Below are 21,055 nucleotides of genomic sequence, written 5' to 3'. Positions count from 1 at the left end.
TAAGTAGGACTTTGGGCAATGAAAGTGGTTGATAGATCAAAAAGCCAGAAACAGTATGGTAGGCCTGGGCAAGAGGGGCACCCACCCTGGGTTCCCACCCTGTGAGGGCTATTCTCTGGCCTTCCTCCAGCCCTGCTCCTTCCCAAAAGGTAGGGAGCCCACCCAGTGTCCATATACCTCCTTTTAGATCATATTTGGAATATCTGGGACCTGGAAGCTCCATGCAAAGATCACTCTAGATGTCTGTCCTCCTGAGGATGGATCACACAGCTACAGCATACTCTCTGGATTAAGGGGAGAGGAAGACAGGACTGTTTGGGGCCAGTTTGGCCCTAATCTGGAGTGTCTACACACTTTTACAAGGGTCTTGTGGTACAAGAGCAGGAGCAGGGGAAGAAAGAAAAGAGTGAACATGAACTGGGGACCACCCAACCCACCAGCTAGTGACATGGAACTCTGACAAGTCCAGGAATTCTAATCTTGAATCAGCCTTCCAGCTCTCAAATTGTATCTTTGTTTTCTATATATATTCCTTTGCTCTCCCTATAATAAAAGAGAATGCAGGCTTTCTAGGGCAGAAACAAGTTGGACACCAGCTAAATTGATGAAGTCAGAGATCTCAAACTGAGGCTTGACTTATTAGCTTGACTTATAACTATTAAATACTTAAGTATATGACATATAGACCTCCATTTTTAATCTTGACACCAGCCCTGCAATGTTAGGGGTGGACCTGGACAGGATGTTTACCTTATACTAGAAAGCTATGATTCTTAAATGATCTTTCATTATGGGTTGATCTTGGCTGGTTATGGACTTCTTACTATCCATAACTCTTATTTTTATGTGGAAACTTAACTAGACTATTCCACAACCACTGGCTTAGGTTTAGAGTTCCACTTACTCTTTTCAGATGGACGCTGAGTCATGTATTTGCTCAGGAGTCCCTAGAGGCTAGAGGTTTTCTGAACTCAAGAGAAATAAGAAAATTGGGGAGAGATGAAGAACATACAGGCATATGGTATTTGATTTCAAAACCCTTTCATATATATTGTCCTAATTTGGTTCTTAGAACCACCCTGTAAAAATAGATAGGGAAGATATTACTTCTTTACCTGACAGTTGAGAAAACTGAAACTCCAAGAGCTTGCACCATGATGGATAGCAGAACTAGAATTTGAACCTAGTCTTCAAATATCCTTTTATTTTTCATGTAAGGAAAGAGGTGATATATTTACAAAATTTGAGGGTTTTTTCCTTAACAAAATAAGACATGTAAACCTACAGTGAATACACATATGTAATCTCACCATGAGAAGATGTTGTAAGCACTTTTTGAAAAGATACAAATTCCTCTAGTTGGCTTCTGTTTGAAATCTCTCTGTCTTCATCAATTTGGCAGGTGTCCAACTGGCTTATGCCCTAGAAATTCTGCACTTTCTTTTATTAAGGGGAGAGAAAGGAAATAAAAAAAAGGGGGGGAATCAAAGGATATAATTTTAGGGATAGTTTTCATCTAATTCTTTATTTTTACTTGAGGTCACTGCAACTCAGAGAAGTTAAGTGAGTTGCCCTAAATCTCAGAGAGATAGAAGGAAGAGCTAGACCATGAAACCATATCTGATCCAGATCCCTGAGTCTTCCCTTCTTTCTGTGTCCTATGTAATAGTCTTTACTCCCTCCAGTTAATTTTACTTTTTTTTCTTAATTTCTCATCACCTTCTATTCTTTTTAACACAGTCTCTGCTACTAGTTTGAAACTATGTATAAGATATGCATACATATATCTTGTATGTTAACATATATATTTGTATATATATTTCTAGTGTACAAAATATTTCACATCATTTTCACTATGTATTACTTTAGATGCATATTTTATGTCCTTTTATATTCATAATTATCATTTCTAGTGATCAAGGCATTGCATCAAGTTGATGACTCATAATTTATTTAACCCATTTCCCTATTACTTAAAATTAAGACCATTTTAATATTACCTGTTATAGATAGAGCTCTCATGACCATTTTTATTAAGTATTTCTTTTATTCTACTGAATTATTAGGATAAATGTCAAAGAATGGTACTACTGAGCTAATGTGTAGAGATATTTGTGTGGTTTGTATGTGATACTGTGATATACATTGCCATGTTATTTTTTGAAAAATATATCTCAAACCAACACTCTCAGCAGAGTACCAGTTTCAATCCAATCTTACTAATACTACAAATCATTTATCATTCTTTTTACTAGTTTCCTAGGTATAAAAATTATGATAGTTTTCTTTACTTTATATTCCTTTCATTACAAATAAGACCAATATTTTTACTCTCTTTTGATCCATTTCTATTTGCATTAGTTGTCCAAATTCTTTACATATTTATTATTGGGGGTCAAGATATTTTTCTTAAAAATTTGAATGACTCTTTTAATGGAATACATATGAACTCTTTTCTTGTTATATTACTAGAAATATTTTCCCAGTTTATTTTCCTTTTTGATTTAGTTTTATAATTAATTTTCATACAGTTAAAATTTCTTATCTGTTACATTGAACAAGAAAAACCGGTAGATACCCACAACTTTGTTTTTATTTCTCGATGTCTCTAAATTCTGTGGGCCAAGCTTCTCTTGCCCTTCAGACTTCTGGAGTCCATCCTAAAAACAAATAGTCTTGTGATCACTCTACTTCACAAAATCTGATATTCAGATTTAGGATGCCCAATAATATATAGTTCTGAAAACTGTGAACTTCATCTAAAGCATATCTTTTGTCCCTTCCCCAGATCAGGACCATTTCAGCCTGGAAACCTAGAGTATTTCTCTCATTTACTGTTCCCTGCCTAGTATTTCTACCGTTCCTTCCCTAGCTTGTTAACTTCAACTTCTCCAGGATGAGTGTGCAGGGAGGGAGAAAGGTGAGAGTCAAGTAAGTCCTTAAATGACCAGTATGATGCACTCTGGGCCTGGTAGTTGTGCAAGGGTAATTTTTTCTCCTATGTGCTCCCAACCAACTTTTGACCATCTCCTATCTGCAGTTCCTTTGATGTGAGAACAGGTATCTGTAGGCATAATCCGGAGAGTTAGCCTTTCAGATTGGAAAGCTACCTCGTGATTCTTTTTTTGGAAGTCTGATTGACTGAGCCTTCGGCAGACCTTCCTGAACAGGGCCAAAGACAACTCAAGGCCTGCTTTTACTCACACATGGCCCACACCTGGTTCCCAGGAAGCCCTCAAGCATCCTTTGCCCTGTCAAACTGTGGGAGAGCTGGCCAGTCCCTGGGAGCCTCTCTTTTCCTCTGGCTCGTCAGCAGTCCATCCTGAGGCTTTCTCCAGCAGCAGGCAGACACCAGACCACTTGAATCTCAGGAGGTCAGCACCTCCCTCCCCAGGCCCATGTAGGCAGCAGGGTGAGGAGCTCTCAGGGCACACCAACAAGTTATTAAAACATCTCCTCACTCATACTCTCCAATGGCCACACGCTCTGACCCTCTTATTACCTTTGCATGGGTAAGAATGTTAAGAGTTGTCAAACTGGTTTTTAATAATCTCCTTTGAAAACTGGCACCTTGTTCTGGCACACCTCTTTGGAAAAATCACAGCTTTGAATCTTAGTGCCTTAGTTAAAACTTCTGATTTAATAGTCTATTATAAATATTTTATAATCATCTGTCATTGAAATTTCTATATCATTTAAAAGCCAAAAAATAGAAGAGTTTCCCTACATATATTTAATATAGTCAATTAAATTTTCTGTTGGGCTTTCTTTAACTTTTTTTTTTTTTCATTTAGCTCTCCAATTTCAACTAGATATGTTTTTCTCTTGGTATGTGCTATAAGATGTGGATTAATTAATCTTTTTTGATGTGGTTATATAATTATCCAATTATTATGTTCATCATTCTAAATGCTTACTTTCTTTTATTTTGAAAAGTTTATTTTCACATATTGTTGTCCTATAGCATCGGATCAGTTTTTGGCCTCTCCTTTCTTTCACCCATCAGCATTAAATTACTGTTGTATAGTAAAAAGTCCTATCTATGGTCAGTAGGACCTTTATGTCATTGGTAAGAGTTTATCATGCATATAAGAATAGTTCACAAACTGGAAGCTTTCAAACCAACGGTGGAATGAGGCTCAGAGGTATATGCTGATCAGATAGTTTATATAGTGACAATGCAGAGGCTGCTTGTTCTTTACAATGATTGGTTATGGCTTTAGACTTTTCTTAGTGGTAGGGAATAGGTTAAAAGTGGTTACCTCATGCCAATTTTGGGGAACAGCTTTTGTCTGTTACTATTCTTATAAATATTATCATATGTTGAGTTCTGAATTATCATCGGACTGAGGTTTTACTGGAATAACATTATACTATTAATTAATTTAGGAATAATTATAATAGGAATAACAAATTAAAACAAGCCTTAATATTGCTTGCAATGGACAAAAGCTGTCTTATGTGCTTTCAAGTATTAACTCATTTAATTCTCAAATGACTGTGGTCGATTTAATTATTGGCCGCATTTCATCACCTTTTCTGGCATCCACAACTTTTTTATAGCCTCATCCTGAGAAGGATGTATTTCCCACCCCTTGACTCTGGGCTTAGTTATAAGATTTGCATTGGCCAGTGAGATGTAAACAGGTAAACAGAGCCTTGATCTTGGTTCAGCTTGATCTCTTGTGCTTCAACTATGCCCTGAGAAGAATTTGTGTCCATCCCACTGATCCCAGGAGACAGGAAACAGTTGGAGCAGATCTGGCCCAGCAAATCCTCAAATCCATAAGAATATATTATTGTTGCTTTAAGCCTTTGAGTTTTGGGGTAGTTTGTTAAGTAGCATTGTTTGGTGATAGATAAGTAACATGCCACACTATGAAATAGGTATTATTATTATCTATATTTTACAGATGAGAAAAATGAGGCAAAGAGAGACTCAGCAACTTATTAGCTAGCAAGTGGGCAGTATGATTCCACAGTGCATGTTTTTGATCATCTTTATAACACTGAATCCTTAGTTTGGAAAACAGTATATTCAAAACTGTGTATTCAAATATTTTCAACTCCAATATAAATATATACTTCTCTTTATAAAGATTTTGCACGTCTCATCTAGTTCATCTAACACTTATATGATTTGATGATTACCAGTTTCTTTTAATACATTTTGAGTTAAAACCCTGTTTTCTTTCCAAACCTACTTAGTTCATCAACACTTCAATACTATAGATCTCTATCATTGTCTGTTGGTAAATTCAGAGAAAGAAAAAAGCTTTAGTAAGTTATTTGCAGAGACCTTATTCCAATGAATTAACACCTGCTATGTTCCTCATCTCACTCTTCACTCTTGACTTTATTGACCTTTCTCACTTCCTGGTGTGTTAGTTCTCTGGTTCATAGCTATTTGATATTCTGTTCTCTTATGATGTCCTTCCCTTGTTTTTTCTTTGTACAACCACCTGACATAACTTAACCTTAGTTTCTTCACACGTAAAATGGTAATAATAGCATCTATCTACATAGGTTGTGAAGAGCACTGGGATAGTTCATGAAAAACCACTTAGCATAGTACTGGCACTGTGCCATTACTGAGTAATGTTCAATGAAATTTGCCATCTTTGCTGTTACATTTCTCTTGCGACTTCTTGGTTTCCCTGTGGGCCCTATTTTGTCTTCCCTATCCTAAATAGTTCTGTCCCCAGCCCTTTTCTCTCTTCTTATTACCCAACTTCCCTTGGGAAATTTTTCCCACCCTATCTAGATGTGGATACAATTTTCTCTCCTCCCTTGTTCTCTGAAGTCCAGACCCATATATCCACCTATCTACTGCACTCGTCTATTGGGATGCTTCACATATCTCAAGTTCAACAACACCAGAGTAATTTTTTCCATCTAGTCCTCAAATCTGCTAGTCCTTTCATGACTTCTACTATTATAAGTGGTACTACCATTCTGGCTATTTCCCCAAACCAGAAACTAGGTATAATCATTTATTCTTCCCTCATTTTTATTCTCCAATCACCAACTTCTATTGGTTTCTCCACTATATCTTATAAATTCATATGATTTTTATTCTTATGATTTACATGATTCTTATAGTCTTTAAATCATATGATTTTTATAAATTTATACAGTTTAAAATTGGGAATATGCTACTTTCTGGATGCCAGATCAGGCACTTATTCTTACTGAGGAGCCTTGACTCTAGATGTCACAGCTATCTAGCCTCATTGAGACCAGACACCAGAACATTTCAATCTCAGGAGGTCAGTACCTTAGACCTTTGGCCCATGCCACAGGGAGAATACTATGAATCCTGCCAAAAGACACCACTATAGACGAGCTGGATTTAGAACTCAGCTTTTCCTTCCAGTCTTTCCTTTAAGTGCATCTGAATCCAGCAGTGCCTGCACAGGCAATTGCCCCTGTCACTCACCCACTTAAGCTTCAATGCCTTTCCCTTCTTTTCTTGATCCTTGTGGCTTGGCTATCTCCCAACTTTAATTCTTCCTGCCATCTTACAGAAACTCACTGTTCAGCCCTCAGATGTTCTGACTCTAGATTTATCCACCCATTTTTCAGCTGTGTTTCCCATACTGTATTTGATAGATGGCACCAACCTCATCCATTAAGTAACCTATTAAAACTTTTTGATGATTTGGCTTCTAAATCAGTGATTTTCAAAATTCTATACACACCAGAATCACCTGGAGAGCTTTTCTTAACATAGATATTACCAAACTCTGGATATTTTGATTTAGGTCTTTGGTGGAGCTGGGAATTTCCTTAAAAAAAAAAAAAAAAAAGAAAAAGAAAGGCCCTAAAGGAATCTGATGAGCAGCCAAGTTTAGAAATTGATATTCTAAACAGAAAATTGCTATGTAAATAATAAAGAATTTTACTTACAATTTAAGCAGTAAGAACAGATTTTAAAATTGTGGAAATGACCAGGTTTCCCATTTCTCTCTTCTTATTACCCAACTTCCCTTGGGAAATTTTACCCACCCTATCTAGATGTGGATACAATTTTCTCTCCTCCCTTGTTCTCTGAAGTCCAGACCCATATATCCACCTATCTACTGCACTCGTCTATTGGGATGCTTCACATATCTCAAGTTCAACAACACCAGAGTAATTTTTTCCATCTAGTCCTCAAATCTGTTTAAAAGTCTGCTTTCACACGTTTGCTGAGTGAAAGATCTCTTCTTTGACAGTTCAGATTTTCTGAGTTTCTAATGTCAAAAACCTTGTTACTTTTGGGTAGCTATGTTTATACACTGTTGAAACTTTAGTGTCACTCACATTACTCAAATTATTACAGCTTATTTCAACAGAGACTTCCCAAGAAAGAGAAGTGATTTTTACTTAACAATTACTAAATCAGCTACTTAACCACCCTAATCATAGAGCTCTTGTTTCTTGAGACAATGGCTCAAAGCAGCCTTTGTTCTGTAGACTAAAAAAGAGTTAATAATGATGAATAAGGAGTTGATTATATAGAATGCATATCAAAATGACTATATTAGGACAAATGTTTCTTTTAGACTGTGCCTGAATTTAAACTTGGTGACTATTCCTTCATTTTTAAGTACTTAATGTACTTATAAACCCAAACAAGCTGCAACTGAGTTTTAAATCTTTTTAATAGTCTGTAAGTCCTGGAGTGACTATTTTCACAACTTTTTAAGCCTACATTTAAAAAATTAGCTGTATCTTTTAAGCATCTAAGTACATGTTTAGTTGAAAATAAATGCCTATAGAGAAAGGGAAATAGGGTGGCAGGCATGCTCTCTTAGTAAGCAAAAACATAATAACAACAACTTATCTAGGTGTAACTACAACTACTTATCAGTAGTAAGCTAGGGCATTTCTGCCCATGCATACGGGGGGCTATGGGAAATGTCTTTATGGTGAGGATTAACATGGAAGTTTCAAAGAAATACTGTGTGACTATCCATTTTAGTGTTTGTCTGTGATTTTCTTAGCTTCTGCATTTACTGATAAGCTCCTCATATCCACTCCTTTATTCCACCCTGGCATCCACTACCCATGATCTGTCCCCTAAAGAGCCCCAGGCCACACTGTGGTCTTAGATCACACTGTGATCTTACTCTGATCTCCCTCTCTGATGGTGACCTTCCTGACAATACATTCTATTATTTCTTTTCTTTTTCCATCATCCCATCAAAGAAGGTCCTATACTGGGTCCCTGATTCCTTTGTCACTTGTTTTCCTCTTAGGTGATTACTTCTTCCTAAACTTTTAACAAATGCCCCTCTCCCAGAAGATGATGTAATCTTTAAGGAATATATTGCTGTAGAAATTTCACACTGTGGCAGTTGTGTGATACTAGTCTTTACTCCCTCAAATCTCTCCCTAAAAATGTCCTGGGATATCTTTTCCTATATTTTCATCATGTCTTGCCCTAACCAAAAAAACTTTAATAGACTTAGTGCTCTCAGGGTAAAATTCAACTCTTCAAATTTTTATGGACTGAAGCCACTTATTTGTTGCTTCTATGTCTATAAATCCATCCCAGAAAGGACCTTAATATGATTTACTTAAGTATTTTTTCATGTTATGTCCTGCACAAAGGACCTCATCACTCCTAATGCCCTCAAATCAAGTTCCAGCCCTTTATACCTTTTCAAAGCTTCCAATATCTGGTGTGATCTGAATTTCCTAACATCATATACCAGTCTCTCCCAGTCCAAATGTGTCTCAGCCAGTTGGTCTTCTCTTTCCTTTTACCTGAAATGCCCTTCCTGTAATCTCCTCTCTTCTTTCCCAAATTTTGATTGTCCTTTAAGGCATACTTTCAGTCCCACCTCCTGATTAAGCCTCGCCTGAATAATCAGTCCACACTAATTTCATCTCCAAGCAATTCTATTTCCTCTCTCTCTCTTTACTGAATCAAATAGTACCTTTAATTTTTATAATGCCATTTCATAACTAGAGGACTGTGTAATATGACTATATCTAAGCTGAAATAAACCTATGGTGTGGTTCCATAGGTGAAGCTGATGCCTGAATACCAGAAATGCTGGCTCTAAAGTCAGGAAAAAACAGCTAAGTTATAGAGGGTCTTTAACCTGGGATTTCATGAGGACACTGAAACTACTGCTTAGAGTGCATGAAACTCAATCCTGTAATGAGAAATGCGAAGTTTATGTGCTTATAATACCAGTGTATGTACAGTAAAGCATAGGGCATTCAACAGCCTCTGATTTCATTCTCAAGGTATTCCTTGTGGATGTGGGAATAACCATTATCCATTTCCCAGTTTGGCTAGGGCACCCAACCAATGGATTTTCCCTTTGAGTCACATCTCCTTTGGTCTGCTGTAGCATGACTATTAGTGTGCCTTGGCTCTGACTACTAATTGCAAATAGTTCTTAGTCTCCCTTAATATTAGTACTGTTTGCTCTAGAAATGGCATTTTTAGGGCCAGAATTCTGCCCTTCTATCCTCAATGTGGAGAGCATGCATGCCTTGTGTGAAGAGTGGAATTCTCTAACTCTGGCAGCTGTGTTCTCTCTGTGCTGTGTGGCTAGAAAAGATCTTAATGTCCACTTGTGGGAAGATTATCTTTTGAAAAACATGGCTTTTGAAGACAGACAGATTTGCAAGTCTAAGTTTCCTGTAAAAAGGGCATAACAGGTTTTCCTCAGCTGCCACTAAGGTGCTCTGTTCTTCTGCGGAAGCTAAGGCCAGGGTGGGGTGAGGCTCTCACTTCATCCTGTGACTATTACCTTGCCTGGCAGCATCCACTCAGCCCTCATCTGCACCAAGGCCTCCAGCTGGGAGCTTGCCTGCTTCTACTCAGTCCTCATCCTGCACCATGATGAGGTGAGGCTCACAAAGGGTAAGAGCCCTGCCTCATTAAAGCAGCGGGTGTAAATGTTGAACCTTTCTGGCTGGGCTTGTTTGCAAAGTCTCTTGCCAGTGTCAACATAGGAGCCTCATCTGCAAGGTAGGGGCTAAGGGACCTGTCCCAGCAGCTGGTGCCACACCAGCAGAAGGTCCTGCCCCCTCCACCACTGCTGCCCCAGCTGAGAAGAAAGTGGAAGCAAAGAAAAGAAGAATCAGAGAAGTCTGACGATGACATGAGCTTTGGTCTTTTTTACTAAACTTCTTCTGTAATCTGTTCAATAAAAAGCTGAACTCTTAAAAAAAAGGGGGGGGGGTGGATACCAAACAAAATAACATTTCCCTCAGTTTAAAGGTTACTTCCCTGTACCATTCACCCATTAACCACACCTAGTCTACGTCAGATTTCTTTGTTTTAAAATTTCTTTTAATTTTGTTCCTTTGCTTCAGAATACTGCAGAATAGTAGGTAACCTCTGGAGTTTGGGGGTGATTCATTGATCAGCGTATCTCTTCCCATCAATGTAAGTTCCACAAGAGCACACGCTGTGCCTGATTTAGTTAACCATTACTTTCCCAGCTACTAGCATTAGCCCAGCTCCTCAGATATTTATTGAATGGAAGAATACCTCATAAAATTGGTAGGGAAGGAAAAGCGATAAAGTATGTAAAGCACAATATAAACACCATAAGGCATATGTATGTGTATATTTATGTATGTGTGTATATATATATAAAATCAGTATATAGAGCACTATGGTTACCACATGGTAAGCCATAAATGTTAACATTATCATTATTTACTCTTGCTTGAAATCTGAACTGAAAAGGGCCCTCTTTCTTGCATAGCAACATGGACTAAGTGCTAAGTCACTGACTATCCCCAACTAAAAGCAGCTGATTCATCTGAACGTCTTTTAACACTCAAGCACCTTGTTAGGCTTACAAAGCTGGGAGCCTTACCTCAGTGCTTTCCAATGTCCCAATATTCAGTTCACTCGCTACATATTTGGTGATTTACCTTACAGAACTGCCAAGATCATATTTCCAAGTAGGCCTTCTAACACTGCTCATCCCTCCACAGACTAATCAGAATGGCTTCAGGGAAGAAAATAAACTGGTAGAAGGCTACACGTGTTAGCAAAATTACCTGTATGGAGCACACTGCAAGTTTCAAAGGTGCTAAGTTTCCATTTTACAAATGTTTTGCCTAGAAACGAAATAGGAACTTTAGCAACAGAAAGGAATTAAAAATAATGGCTAAGTGAAACCTAGATTTATGCTTAGGCAATTGGGAGAATCTGGCTTTTTATGTGCCAGCCCATAGTAGGTGTTCAATAAATAATTTGAATAAATTTTGGGAAAGAAACATGTCTCAGTGGCTCTTGGCATTGATTGCCTCCTCTACAGATACCACAAATCCCTTTCCTGACTGAGCAGGGCTTTAAAAACCTGTGACTAGTAAAAGCAGGCATATCTTCCTAGTCAGGACAAGCTTTTACAATAGTTTCACTCCACATAGTTTAAAAAAAAAAAAAAAGTGATGAAGTTCCCGGAACTATTAGATGGGAAATGGTTTCTTTACTGCAGGAGTGCAGACTGGGCTCTCAGTTCTTGAGGGTGAAATGCGTAACTCCTCTTCGCCCCACATTCTTGGCTGGAGACGCGCTGTGGGTAAGTTTGTGGGGAGGTAAGAACAAGGGGACAATTTCAATATCTTCACGTAGGGAGAAGCTCATGAGGAAGTCAGGCTGTCAAGGCCAGCAACAGGGAAAGGAAATTCAATTTAAAAACTTGTAGTCGCGACTGTTTAAAAAAAAAAAAGAGGCGGGGATAAAAAGAGTAGGAAAAATGGGGGGTGGTGGTGGAGGGAAGAGACTAGTAAAGGAAAACTAGAAGAGGAAGAAAGAGTGTGCTACGCAGTTTGTTGTTTCTCCTGCTCGTCCTCTCTCACTCCCTCCAGCAGCTAGAAAAAGTTCGCAAGCGCAGCATTCGGGATGGGCGAGAGAGCTCTTCATTTACGGACCCACGAAAAGAAGCACCCGCTTCACCCCTCCCGATCCGCGCCCCCGCCGTTTCCCCCCTCTCCGGATGATGGAGGGCAGCCGGCGAAACCCAGAGAGGAGTTAGCCCTGGCGGACTCCCCTGGATCCCGCAGGGATCGAGGAGAGGCGCGCAGCTATCCTTCTGTCCCGCAAAGCCTCCCCTCCCTCCTCCTCCCGCAAAGAAAAAAGGAAAGACCGAACCTCTAAACCAACCTTACCCCTCCCCCTCTTCCTGGAGGAGCTAAAGCCGAAAGTACCGTTCTGTGATTCACCGGACAGAAAAGAGGAAGGAGGTGGCCACGAACGCCTAGTGCGCAAACTAAGTAAGTTAGCTGACAAAACGCACCCATCTTTCAGCGCCTCGGCCGGGTGCGCCAACTCCGCGGAGACCAAGTGGGCTCGACGTGGAGGGGCCACCGGGGCGGGGAACCCGCTTCGCTCCCCCACGCGCTCCAGCGGCCCGGAGGACTCGGCGCCCGAAGTTCCTGCAGAAAAAGGGTGGTGAGCGGTGGAAAGAAATCAGGAAACTGGGCTTTCCCCCCCTCACTTCGCCGCCTAGTGTCGGGGAGATTGGCAAACGCCGTGGAGAGGACCGGGAGAAATAGCCCTGGAAAAGTGGAGAAAGTGGTCAGGAAGTCGGTCCACTTCAGGCAGCTGTTTATCTGCTAGTGTACGGGCGAGGCGTGGCGGCTCAACTTCCAGTGCTTTCCAGGTGAGGGGACGGCCAGACTGCCGGTCCCACCCGGCCCGCGCGCGCCCGCCGCAACCTCACTCCTCAACGTCCAGGGCGCTCTGGGCAGAAAAAGCCCCTACCCAAGGTGATTCTCAATCCCTTACTAGACTTCTTCTCCCGAGAACTTTTGGGTGGAGGCATTGACTTTTTTTGGTGGCAGCTGCTCAGGGGAGCGAGGAGGAGGAGAAAGTGAAATTTGAAGGAGAAGAGCGACTCCTTGTTTTTCCGACGTCTCATCACTTCTAGGAGGTTAAAGAAAGTTGTTGGATGTGGTGACAGCGGAGAGGGGCGCAGGACTTCTTTCCAGGTGGAGATAGTCCACCGCCTGTTCGGTCGACCCCTCCCGCGTGCATGTGTGCGCCGGCGGCGGCACGCGCTGCGTGGTTCGGCGAGTGGCGTCTCAGCCGGGACCTAAGTGAATGGCCCCCAGGGGCTGTGCGGGGCCTCCGCCTCCGCCGCCTCCGCCTCCGCAAGCCTGGGTCTGGCCGGGAAGGATGCTAGCCATGGGGGCGCTGGCAGCCTTCTGGGTCCTCAGCCTCCTCACCTACGGTTACCTGTCCTGGGGCCAGGGCTTGGAGGAGGAGGAGGAAGGGACCTTGCGAGCTCAATCTGGAGAGAGACCAGAGCCCAGCACGACGGGCTCCCAACCCCATCTCATTTTCATCCTAGCGGATGATCAGGGATTTAGAGATGTGGGTTACCACGGCTCGGAGATCAAGACTCCCACTCTTGACAAGCTCGCTGCCGAAGGAGTTAAACTGGAGAACTACTATGTCCAGCCTATTTGCACACCGTCCAGGAGTCAGTTTATTACTGGAAAGTAAGTGTTACCACTTTGTATATTTATTCCTTGGAGAAATCTTAAGCATTTAATTAAGACCCAGCTCCTAATTTAAAGGAGTAACAGAAAATATGGGGAACGAGTGAATGAATGAAATGTGGTATAGAGTTATGGTGAGTATCAAATTGGATGCCCTGTTAATGATCTTGAACATCTCCTCTCTAGTCTAGTCTCATTTGCCTTACTCTCAGAGCCTGCTGTGAAGTGCCCTCCAAGTTTTTAAATGAGATCAGTACTTGTAAAAGTCTCGCCTACCAACCACATGTCTCCAGAAGGGGTCTCCTTTTCCAAATCTATTTTGGCTTTTGAGCATGCTCAGATTTGGTTCAGGCGTCACAGTAGAATTCACAATCGCCATCACTGATAAGAAAGACAGATCAAAAATTTTCTGCAACTCTTGGTTTGTTCTTAAATCTAGAATTGAATGATCAAAGCCATAGGTTCTCACGGACATAAAAGAGGCCAAGGAAACAGATGGAAAGCAACGCAAAATCAGTGTACAGATGACTCTGTTTGGGTCTTTGGTAGGTAATTTTCTCTGATTGGATTAATAAGGAGGGACATGTGTGATTACCAAGGCAATTCTCAAGATGCAAGGAAATTCAATGATAAATGTTCAACAGGAGTCCAATTTCATCTGAAGTTTTCTGCTCCTTTCATCTGAAGTCTGGGAATTTTCTGGTTAACTCTAAGAAAAATCAGATTATTTGGATGCTTAAGTAAAGCATTTTTAATTTGTTGTTTTGCTAAACAGCCAAACCTTCTACTTAAGGCATTCACTCATTTTCACAGTTTATTCTATCCTATTAGAATATAGGTTACTATTACTGATTTGGATGTCCAAAGTCAGCCTGTGCAACTGAGATAGACTAGGAGGTCTGGAGGTCAAGCTACCACTGGACAGAGGTAGAAGAGAAGCCTTGGTGGTTCAGTATATGCATCCTGTGAGTTCAGTCTCAGGGAACCCTGCTTCAGTGAAGTTGTTCTTGGAACTGGATCCTCTAAAAGTAGCCAGTATCCATTGGAAAAATAAAGATTATTTTGTAAGAATCTCTGTCTTGCAGAGACTTTTGCTTACAGCATGATTTCCATTGCTTAGCAAACTGTCAGAACGTAGCATCACTGCCAGAAAAGAAAAGAAAAAAATCCCATCCTTTCCTTTCTTGAGAATGAGAGATTTTAAAAAAAGTCTCACTGTACTTCAGAGATAGTTTAAAGGTTATTTGTGGCATCACAAAGTCAAGGGCATTTGATATTTATAAAGGAGCGGATTTTTGGCTGGAAAATAAGTCCATCTGGTGGCTGCAGATCAAGTTCTTCATGTCTAATCCCAACCACTCTTGTATTTGGCTTATGAAATAAATGTGTCATAACTCACTGAATCTCTTCAACTAATTTAGAGAATTTAGATTTACTGAGATAGCCAGTGGTAGTTGAAAATATGTACATGAATTATATGAATTTTATCTTTCACAATAGAGCATATGCTTTAAGGCTTTTCACCAAATAAGAACATTTAGTTCCTAAACATTATCTTGCACTGATAAAATATCTAGGTTTTATCTTTTAATCTTTATGTTTACTTAATGACATGAAACAGAAATGAAGCTAGGGACGCCTGGGTGGCTCAGTCCTTAAGCGTCTGCCTTCGGCTCAGGTCATGATCCCAGGGTCCTGGGATCTAGCCCCGCATCAGGGTCCCTGCTCGGCGGGAAGCCTACTTCTCCCTCTCCCACTCCTCCTGCTTGTGTTCCCTCTGTCGCTCTCTCTCTCTCTGTCAAATAAATAAAAATCTTTAAAAAAAAAGAAATGAAGCTAGAAATAATTCCTAACTTTTTTCTCTTTTTTTAATTGAAGATGATATACAATGTTGCATTTGTTTTAGGCATACAACATATTGATTCAACAACTCTATACATTATGCTATGTTCACCAGAGCGTAGCTAATTTTTCTCTTTTGTCAAAGGTTGGCTCTCTTGTTCTTTCAATGCAATCGAACATCTAATGAAAAGATTTATTCTCCTATTAAAATTTTCTATTCAGTGTGACAAATTGTGTAGCTGTTTTATAGACAAAAAGTTTAAATAGATACTGTAACTTGATTTAAATTTTTATTTGACTTAAATTAAGCTGAAGACATTTTCATTTGCAGTTCTCTTTTTTAGACTGGAACCTTCCTTTAAATGAACACAAATATAAGAAAGAAAGTAGTGATAGAAGCCTGGTTGTGGGCCTAATATTAATGGTGCAGAGCCCAGGGATTATGGTCATTTGTCCTCTCCATGAGCACATGTGTATACTCCCTGGATCTTCTAAAGTAAAACAAAACAAAACAAAATCAGAAAGCAAAAAAAAACTAACTGTCCTGAATTATTTTAAGTGAAAAATGGGTTATATAAAATACGAGAGGATTCAAATATCTTTTATGAAGAAAGTTAAAATGATTAAAACTGAGGCTACCTTTTTTTTTCTTTTTTAACAAGCCTCCTTTTATGTTTTGCTGAAGTCAAAATGTCAAAATCTATTCCCCTATACTGCATAAATGTGTAACAAATTCCAGATTGCTTTAATAATTTATATCATACCCATCTGGTAATATTAAATATCAGTTAGACTGTCAGTAAGCATTCACTGTGTACAGATCCCTGTATTGGAGCTCCGAGGAACAGTAAGAAGTAAGCCTTAATCTCTGGATAGTGGTCTTCAGATTTAAATCTACAAAAATAATCACTCAAAAGGCTAGTTAAAATGCAGATTTCGAGGCCCAACTAGCAATTCAGCTTCAGTAGGTGTGGGGTTGAGCCCAGAAATCAATGGTGATTTAACAAACACTTCAGGCTATTCTGATGTTAACAGTATTAGCACAAATTAAGGGTGTTATTATTAAGTGCTAACACCCACTGTTCCAGGATAATGCATTTTTATCTCGTTTAATCTTAATAAAACTCTGTAAGATAGTTGCTGTTGTTATCTTCATTTTACATAGTTATGGCAAAAAATTTCAAGAGAGGTAGTAATGCAGGGGCTCTGTACATGGGACTTTGAGAAACAGCGTTGAATGTGTTCAAAGTTGGCCTGGTGATAAAAAAGGTTGATTGAGAAAGTGGCTGTCTATGTTTGATTTATTTCAAAGTAATTTTCTCACCTTTTGTTTTTCATAGTTTTACAAATAAAGACATGGATAAATGACATCATTTTTTCTTAGAATATAGTGAAGGCTTCAGAAAGAGAATTAAAAGTTTTGCAATATTTAGAGGCGCCTGGGTGTCTCAGTCGGTTAAGTGTCCGACTCTTGGTTTTGACTTAGGTCATGATCTCAGGGTCATGATATCCGGGTTGTGAGATGGAGCCCTACATTGGGCTCCGCACTCAGTGCAGAGTCTGCTTGAGGATTCTGTTTCTCCCTCTGCTTCCCCTCCCCCCCGCACTCTCTCTCTCTCTCAAATAAATAAATAAATCTTAAAAAAAAGTTTTGCGGGGCGCCTGGGTGGCTCAGTCATTAGGCGTCTGCCTTCAGCTCGGGTCATGATCCCGGGGTCCTGGGATCGAGCCCTGCATCGGGCTCCCTGCTCAGCGGGAAGCCTGCTTCTCCCTCTCCCACTCCCCCTGCTTATGTTCCCTCTCTCGCTGTGTCTCTCTCTGTCAAATAAATAAAATCTTTAAAAAAAAAAAAAAAAGTTTTGCAAAATTTAGGCACGCATTTTATGCAGACTTTAAAGTAGGAAAAATCGGCAATCTGAGCTGAATTTATATCTTTGGCGATAATTTCGTTTTTTTACTACTTTGTTATTAATTTTTCTACTTGAAGTTACCATGGTGATCATTTTTATAAATGCAAAGGCAACTCAAATGTGTATTTGTAATAGGATATTTGATAAATTCATTGCGTATTAAAGCAACTCCTGCTTCTTGCCCAGGGTAGTCACTCTCCCAACTTCTAACACCTCAGGTTAATTTTTGCCTTGTGTTTGAACTTTATCTTAATGGAATTATAGAAATGTACTCTTTCATGTCTGCCTTCTTTCTCTTAACATTATGCTTGTAAAACTTTTCCATGTTGTTGCCTGTAGATGTAATTCATTCATCCTCATTACTGAACAGTGTTCTTTTGTATAGATATACTACAATTTATTCATCCATTCTGCTGTTGACAGATGTTAAGGTGGTTTCCAGTGTTGGGCCATTATGAATAGTGTTGCCATGAATATGTATTTGTATGTGTTTGTTGATGAACATATATATATGTTTCTCTTGAATATCTATCAAGAACTTGGATTGCTGGGTTATGGGAATGTGTGTATTCATTTTCTGTAGATACTGCCCAACAGTTTCCCTAAGTGGTTCCACCAGTTTATGCTCTTACCAGTACACACTCTTAGCAGTGTATGGAGAGTTCTGTTTGCTTCACATCTTTGTCAACGTTTGATATTGTCTTTTTCAATTTAGTCATTCTGGTTGTTATGCACTGGTATACCATTATGGCTTAAATTTGCATTTCTTGAGTGACTAAGGAAGTTGAGCATCTTTTTGTATTTTTATGGACTATTTGAATATTCCCTTTTAAGAAGTATCTGTTTAAGTCTTTGTCTATTTTCTCATTAGCTGATTGCTCTTCCTTGTTGATTTATGGTAGTTATTTATATATTCTGTTTCTTTGTCAGATATTTGTACTGCAGATGTCTTCTTCCACTCCATGGCTTACTTTTTCACTCTTAATAGTGTTTTTGATGAACAGAAGGTTTTAATTTTATTGTAGTCTAATTAATAATCTTTTTCTTTTTATGTCCTATTTAAGGTATATTTGACTAAATCAAGATCATGATTTGGTCTTTTTTTCCTAAAAGTTTTATTGTTTTATTTTTATATTTAGATCTATAATTCATCTGCAATTAATTTTCTGTTATGGTGTAAGTCAGGGTTCAAGATTATTTTTTTTCCATGTGTACCTCCATTTGGCCCACACTATTTATTAAAAAGGCCATACTTTCTCCACTACACATCAGTGTCACTTTTTCATAAATCAGAAAAATATAGATGTTTGGGTCTATTTCTGTTCCATTAGTCTCTTTGTCTATCCTTGTGCCAATACTACATTCTTAACTATTATAGCTTTATAATACTGATATCTGGAATGTAAGTTCTCTGACCTGTTCTTCAAAATTGCCTTAGTTCTTCTTTAACAGTTCATTCATTTTAAAAATATGGATGTACAAATGGGAAAGGTTGGGAGATTTGGTTTTGGAATATGGAGTAGTTCTTTTCTCAATTATTCTACTCTCTAAGTGAAATAACAAATGAGGTCATTAGCTGAGAATAAAGATCTGGAGGTTTAAAGACCAAAATAGAAAATATTCTTCCAGGAGAATGAGAAAGTGAATTAAGTAGGGAAATGCTGTACAAATACAGGGCACTCAACTGAGCCCACTTGAGATTTGTAGTCATAAATTTAAACAGAGATGGGTCATCGTTTGTTTGTTTTTCTCATGCCATGGCCCAGTGCTGGTGTGCAGAAGAAGCACCATTGAAGAGGTAGATTTAACTAGATACGGGGCTTTGCCAAATCAATCAAGTGGGATCATGGACTCTAAATTGGCAAGGAAAAGGGGAAGACGTTAAGGGGTTAATGTTCTCTAAGAAATCACCAGGTCAGTGAATTGACTCTGGCTGGGGTTGAAGTGAGGATATATAATAAACTTGGAAAGCTAGATAGATATTGGTAGTTGGAGAAGTGTATGCTTGGGGTTAAAATTGTGTGAATGGTACAGTTTTGGGAAATGATAGGGGAATGGGTGCTAAGGTGAGATGGAAGAAAACATCTTTGGAAATGAGGAAGGCACGGTTTAAAGGGCAAGGTATTGGATAGATCACTTCAGGGGATATTGAAATTATTAACAACAATGAGAGAAGTAGTATTCAAGAGGATGGTGAACCAGGTGCTGGAATCATCAGGTGCTGGAGGTAAGGGGCAGGGCCTGGAACTAGGTGTGTGAAGGAGTCAAATAGGAAAGATAGTCTATAATCCGTTGCCTTGCTTTTCAAGGGAGTTGAGCTTTTAAAAGAAGAGAAGAGCCAAAATTGTCTGAAAGTGCCAGTGAGGAATTAGGAGGACATTCATCCCTGCTTCAGGCTCTGTGATAATTGGGGTATGGGTAAAAGAACAGCCCCAAGTTGAGAGGATGTCAGGGATACCCAGCAATCAACTAAAGCAAGAAGGTGGAGAGAAAGTCCAGGAAAGAGGAGAGGTCATAGTAAATTTTGCTAATGTCAGATTTTCAGTAACAGAAGGCTTCTTGGCAAAGGTTAGGGAGTTAGGAGTGGAGGGGGATTGGTTGAATCAGAGTAGAGATGTACAGAGACATATAGAGATTAGAACCTGAATGAAAGAAGTTACATGGGAAGATTGGAGTTATAGTGAAAACACAAATGGCGCTGAAAGGCATTGTAGGATTTTCTCCACACAATCTCCTAGGAAATGATAAGTGTTCAGTTTTAATTTTAGTGTCATTCCGCAGATTGAGCTCCTGACCGTTTATCACCAACTACTGCAGCCATACTGTGTATAGTCAGGCACACAGTCAGGAGCTCTGGGGCTTCATTTGGTCTAGGAAGATAGGATCCATGTAGGCCTCCTTCCTCTGTAGACTGCAATGGGCTGTACAGGCAGGGAAACATGTCTCTTGCGAGTTTACAGAGTATTGTTTCTAGATATGAAATTGTCAATCAACAATTATGCTAGTGTTGAAAACCCTGAAAAAGTAAGTGAATTCTTTCAGTCATTCTCACAGGAGAAAGATTCAAGGAAGCTAAGGAGAGTAGGGTTTGATTATTCCATTTCATAGGCATGTGGGTACACATATACATTTCCCCTCCACTTCTATTGTAAACATAACATCAAGAATCATGCATGCTTTCTCTTCCATCCACTTCTTTTATCCAAAGCCTAGTTTTAAGTAGTGTTCTACATACTAAGAGTACACAATAAAAATCAGTTGCTAAGAGTTCACTTATTACATTTGTAAATATTTAGTTAATGCATAAACATCTAGAGAAATGTTTATGGTTAGAAGTTTAGAAGAGACAGAATTTTTTTCCAAGACTCACTTTGGCTTTGGAAAATGAATGTAACAACAAATGAAGAGGGTGGCTTTAAAGTCTCACATATCCATTTCAAAAAGAACAGCTCAATAGAGGAGACCATTCAACAAATAGCTGCCTCTTCCTATTTGACCTCATGGGTTTTTCTGACAGTAGAATCATGGTCAAGTAATCTGTTGGCACACTCTTGTGATCAAAGTCCCCAATTTTAAATGAGTCTTTTAAAGAAGATTCCCTTTGAAATGAATTTCTATTCAGGTAATCCTGGGTGAGTTTCCTGAGTGGCTGCTCTGAAAGGTGGACATTTATTCACGTGTGGAGAGTTGAGAACATTTTGTTTCATCCAAATGACCTCTCCTAGAGATCAAAGGTGAGAGAAGCGAAAGACTTAAGCCCCTGCTTCTAATATGAGCTCAGTATGAAAGCCTCTATTTCAAAGTTTCATTCAGATTTTTTCCTACAGCAATAT

The 21,055-nt window shown here is 39.3% G+C and overlaps 1 protein-coding gene and 1 pseudogene across 1 annotated transcript in view; both read left to right on the top strand.

The window, feature by feature from the left end:
- The first annotated feature begins 8,583 nt into the window (after positions 1-8,583).
- Positions 8,584-10,133, top strand: LOC118523889 (large ribosomal subunit protein P1 pseudogene; annotated as a pseudogene).
- Positions 10,134-11,250: 1,117 nt separating this feature from the next.
- The window catches only part of ARSJ (arylsulfatase family member J), a 79,334-nt gene continuing 69,529 nt past the window's right edge, over positions 11,251-21,055 (top strand). The window contains exon 1 of the mRNA XM_078069174.1: positions 11,251-13,470. Coding sequence (XP_077925300.1) covers positions 13,070-13,470 — 401 coding nt within the window. The 5' untranslated portion in view covers positions 11,251-13,069. The remainder of the gene's footprint in view (positions 13,471-21,055) is intronic.

Source organism: Halichoerus grypus, chromosome 3, assembly GCF_964656455.1.
Source record: "Halichoerus grypus chromosome 3, mHalGry1.hap1.1, whole genome shotgun sequence".
Taxonomy (NCBI): Eukaryota; Metazoa; Chordata; class Mammalia; order Carnivora; family Phocidae; genus Halichoerus; species Halichoerus grypus.
Note: the sequence above shows the minus strand (reverse complement) of the source record. Positions and strands in the feature narration are given on the sequence as shown.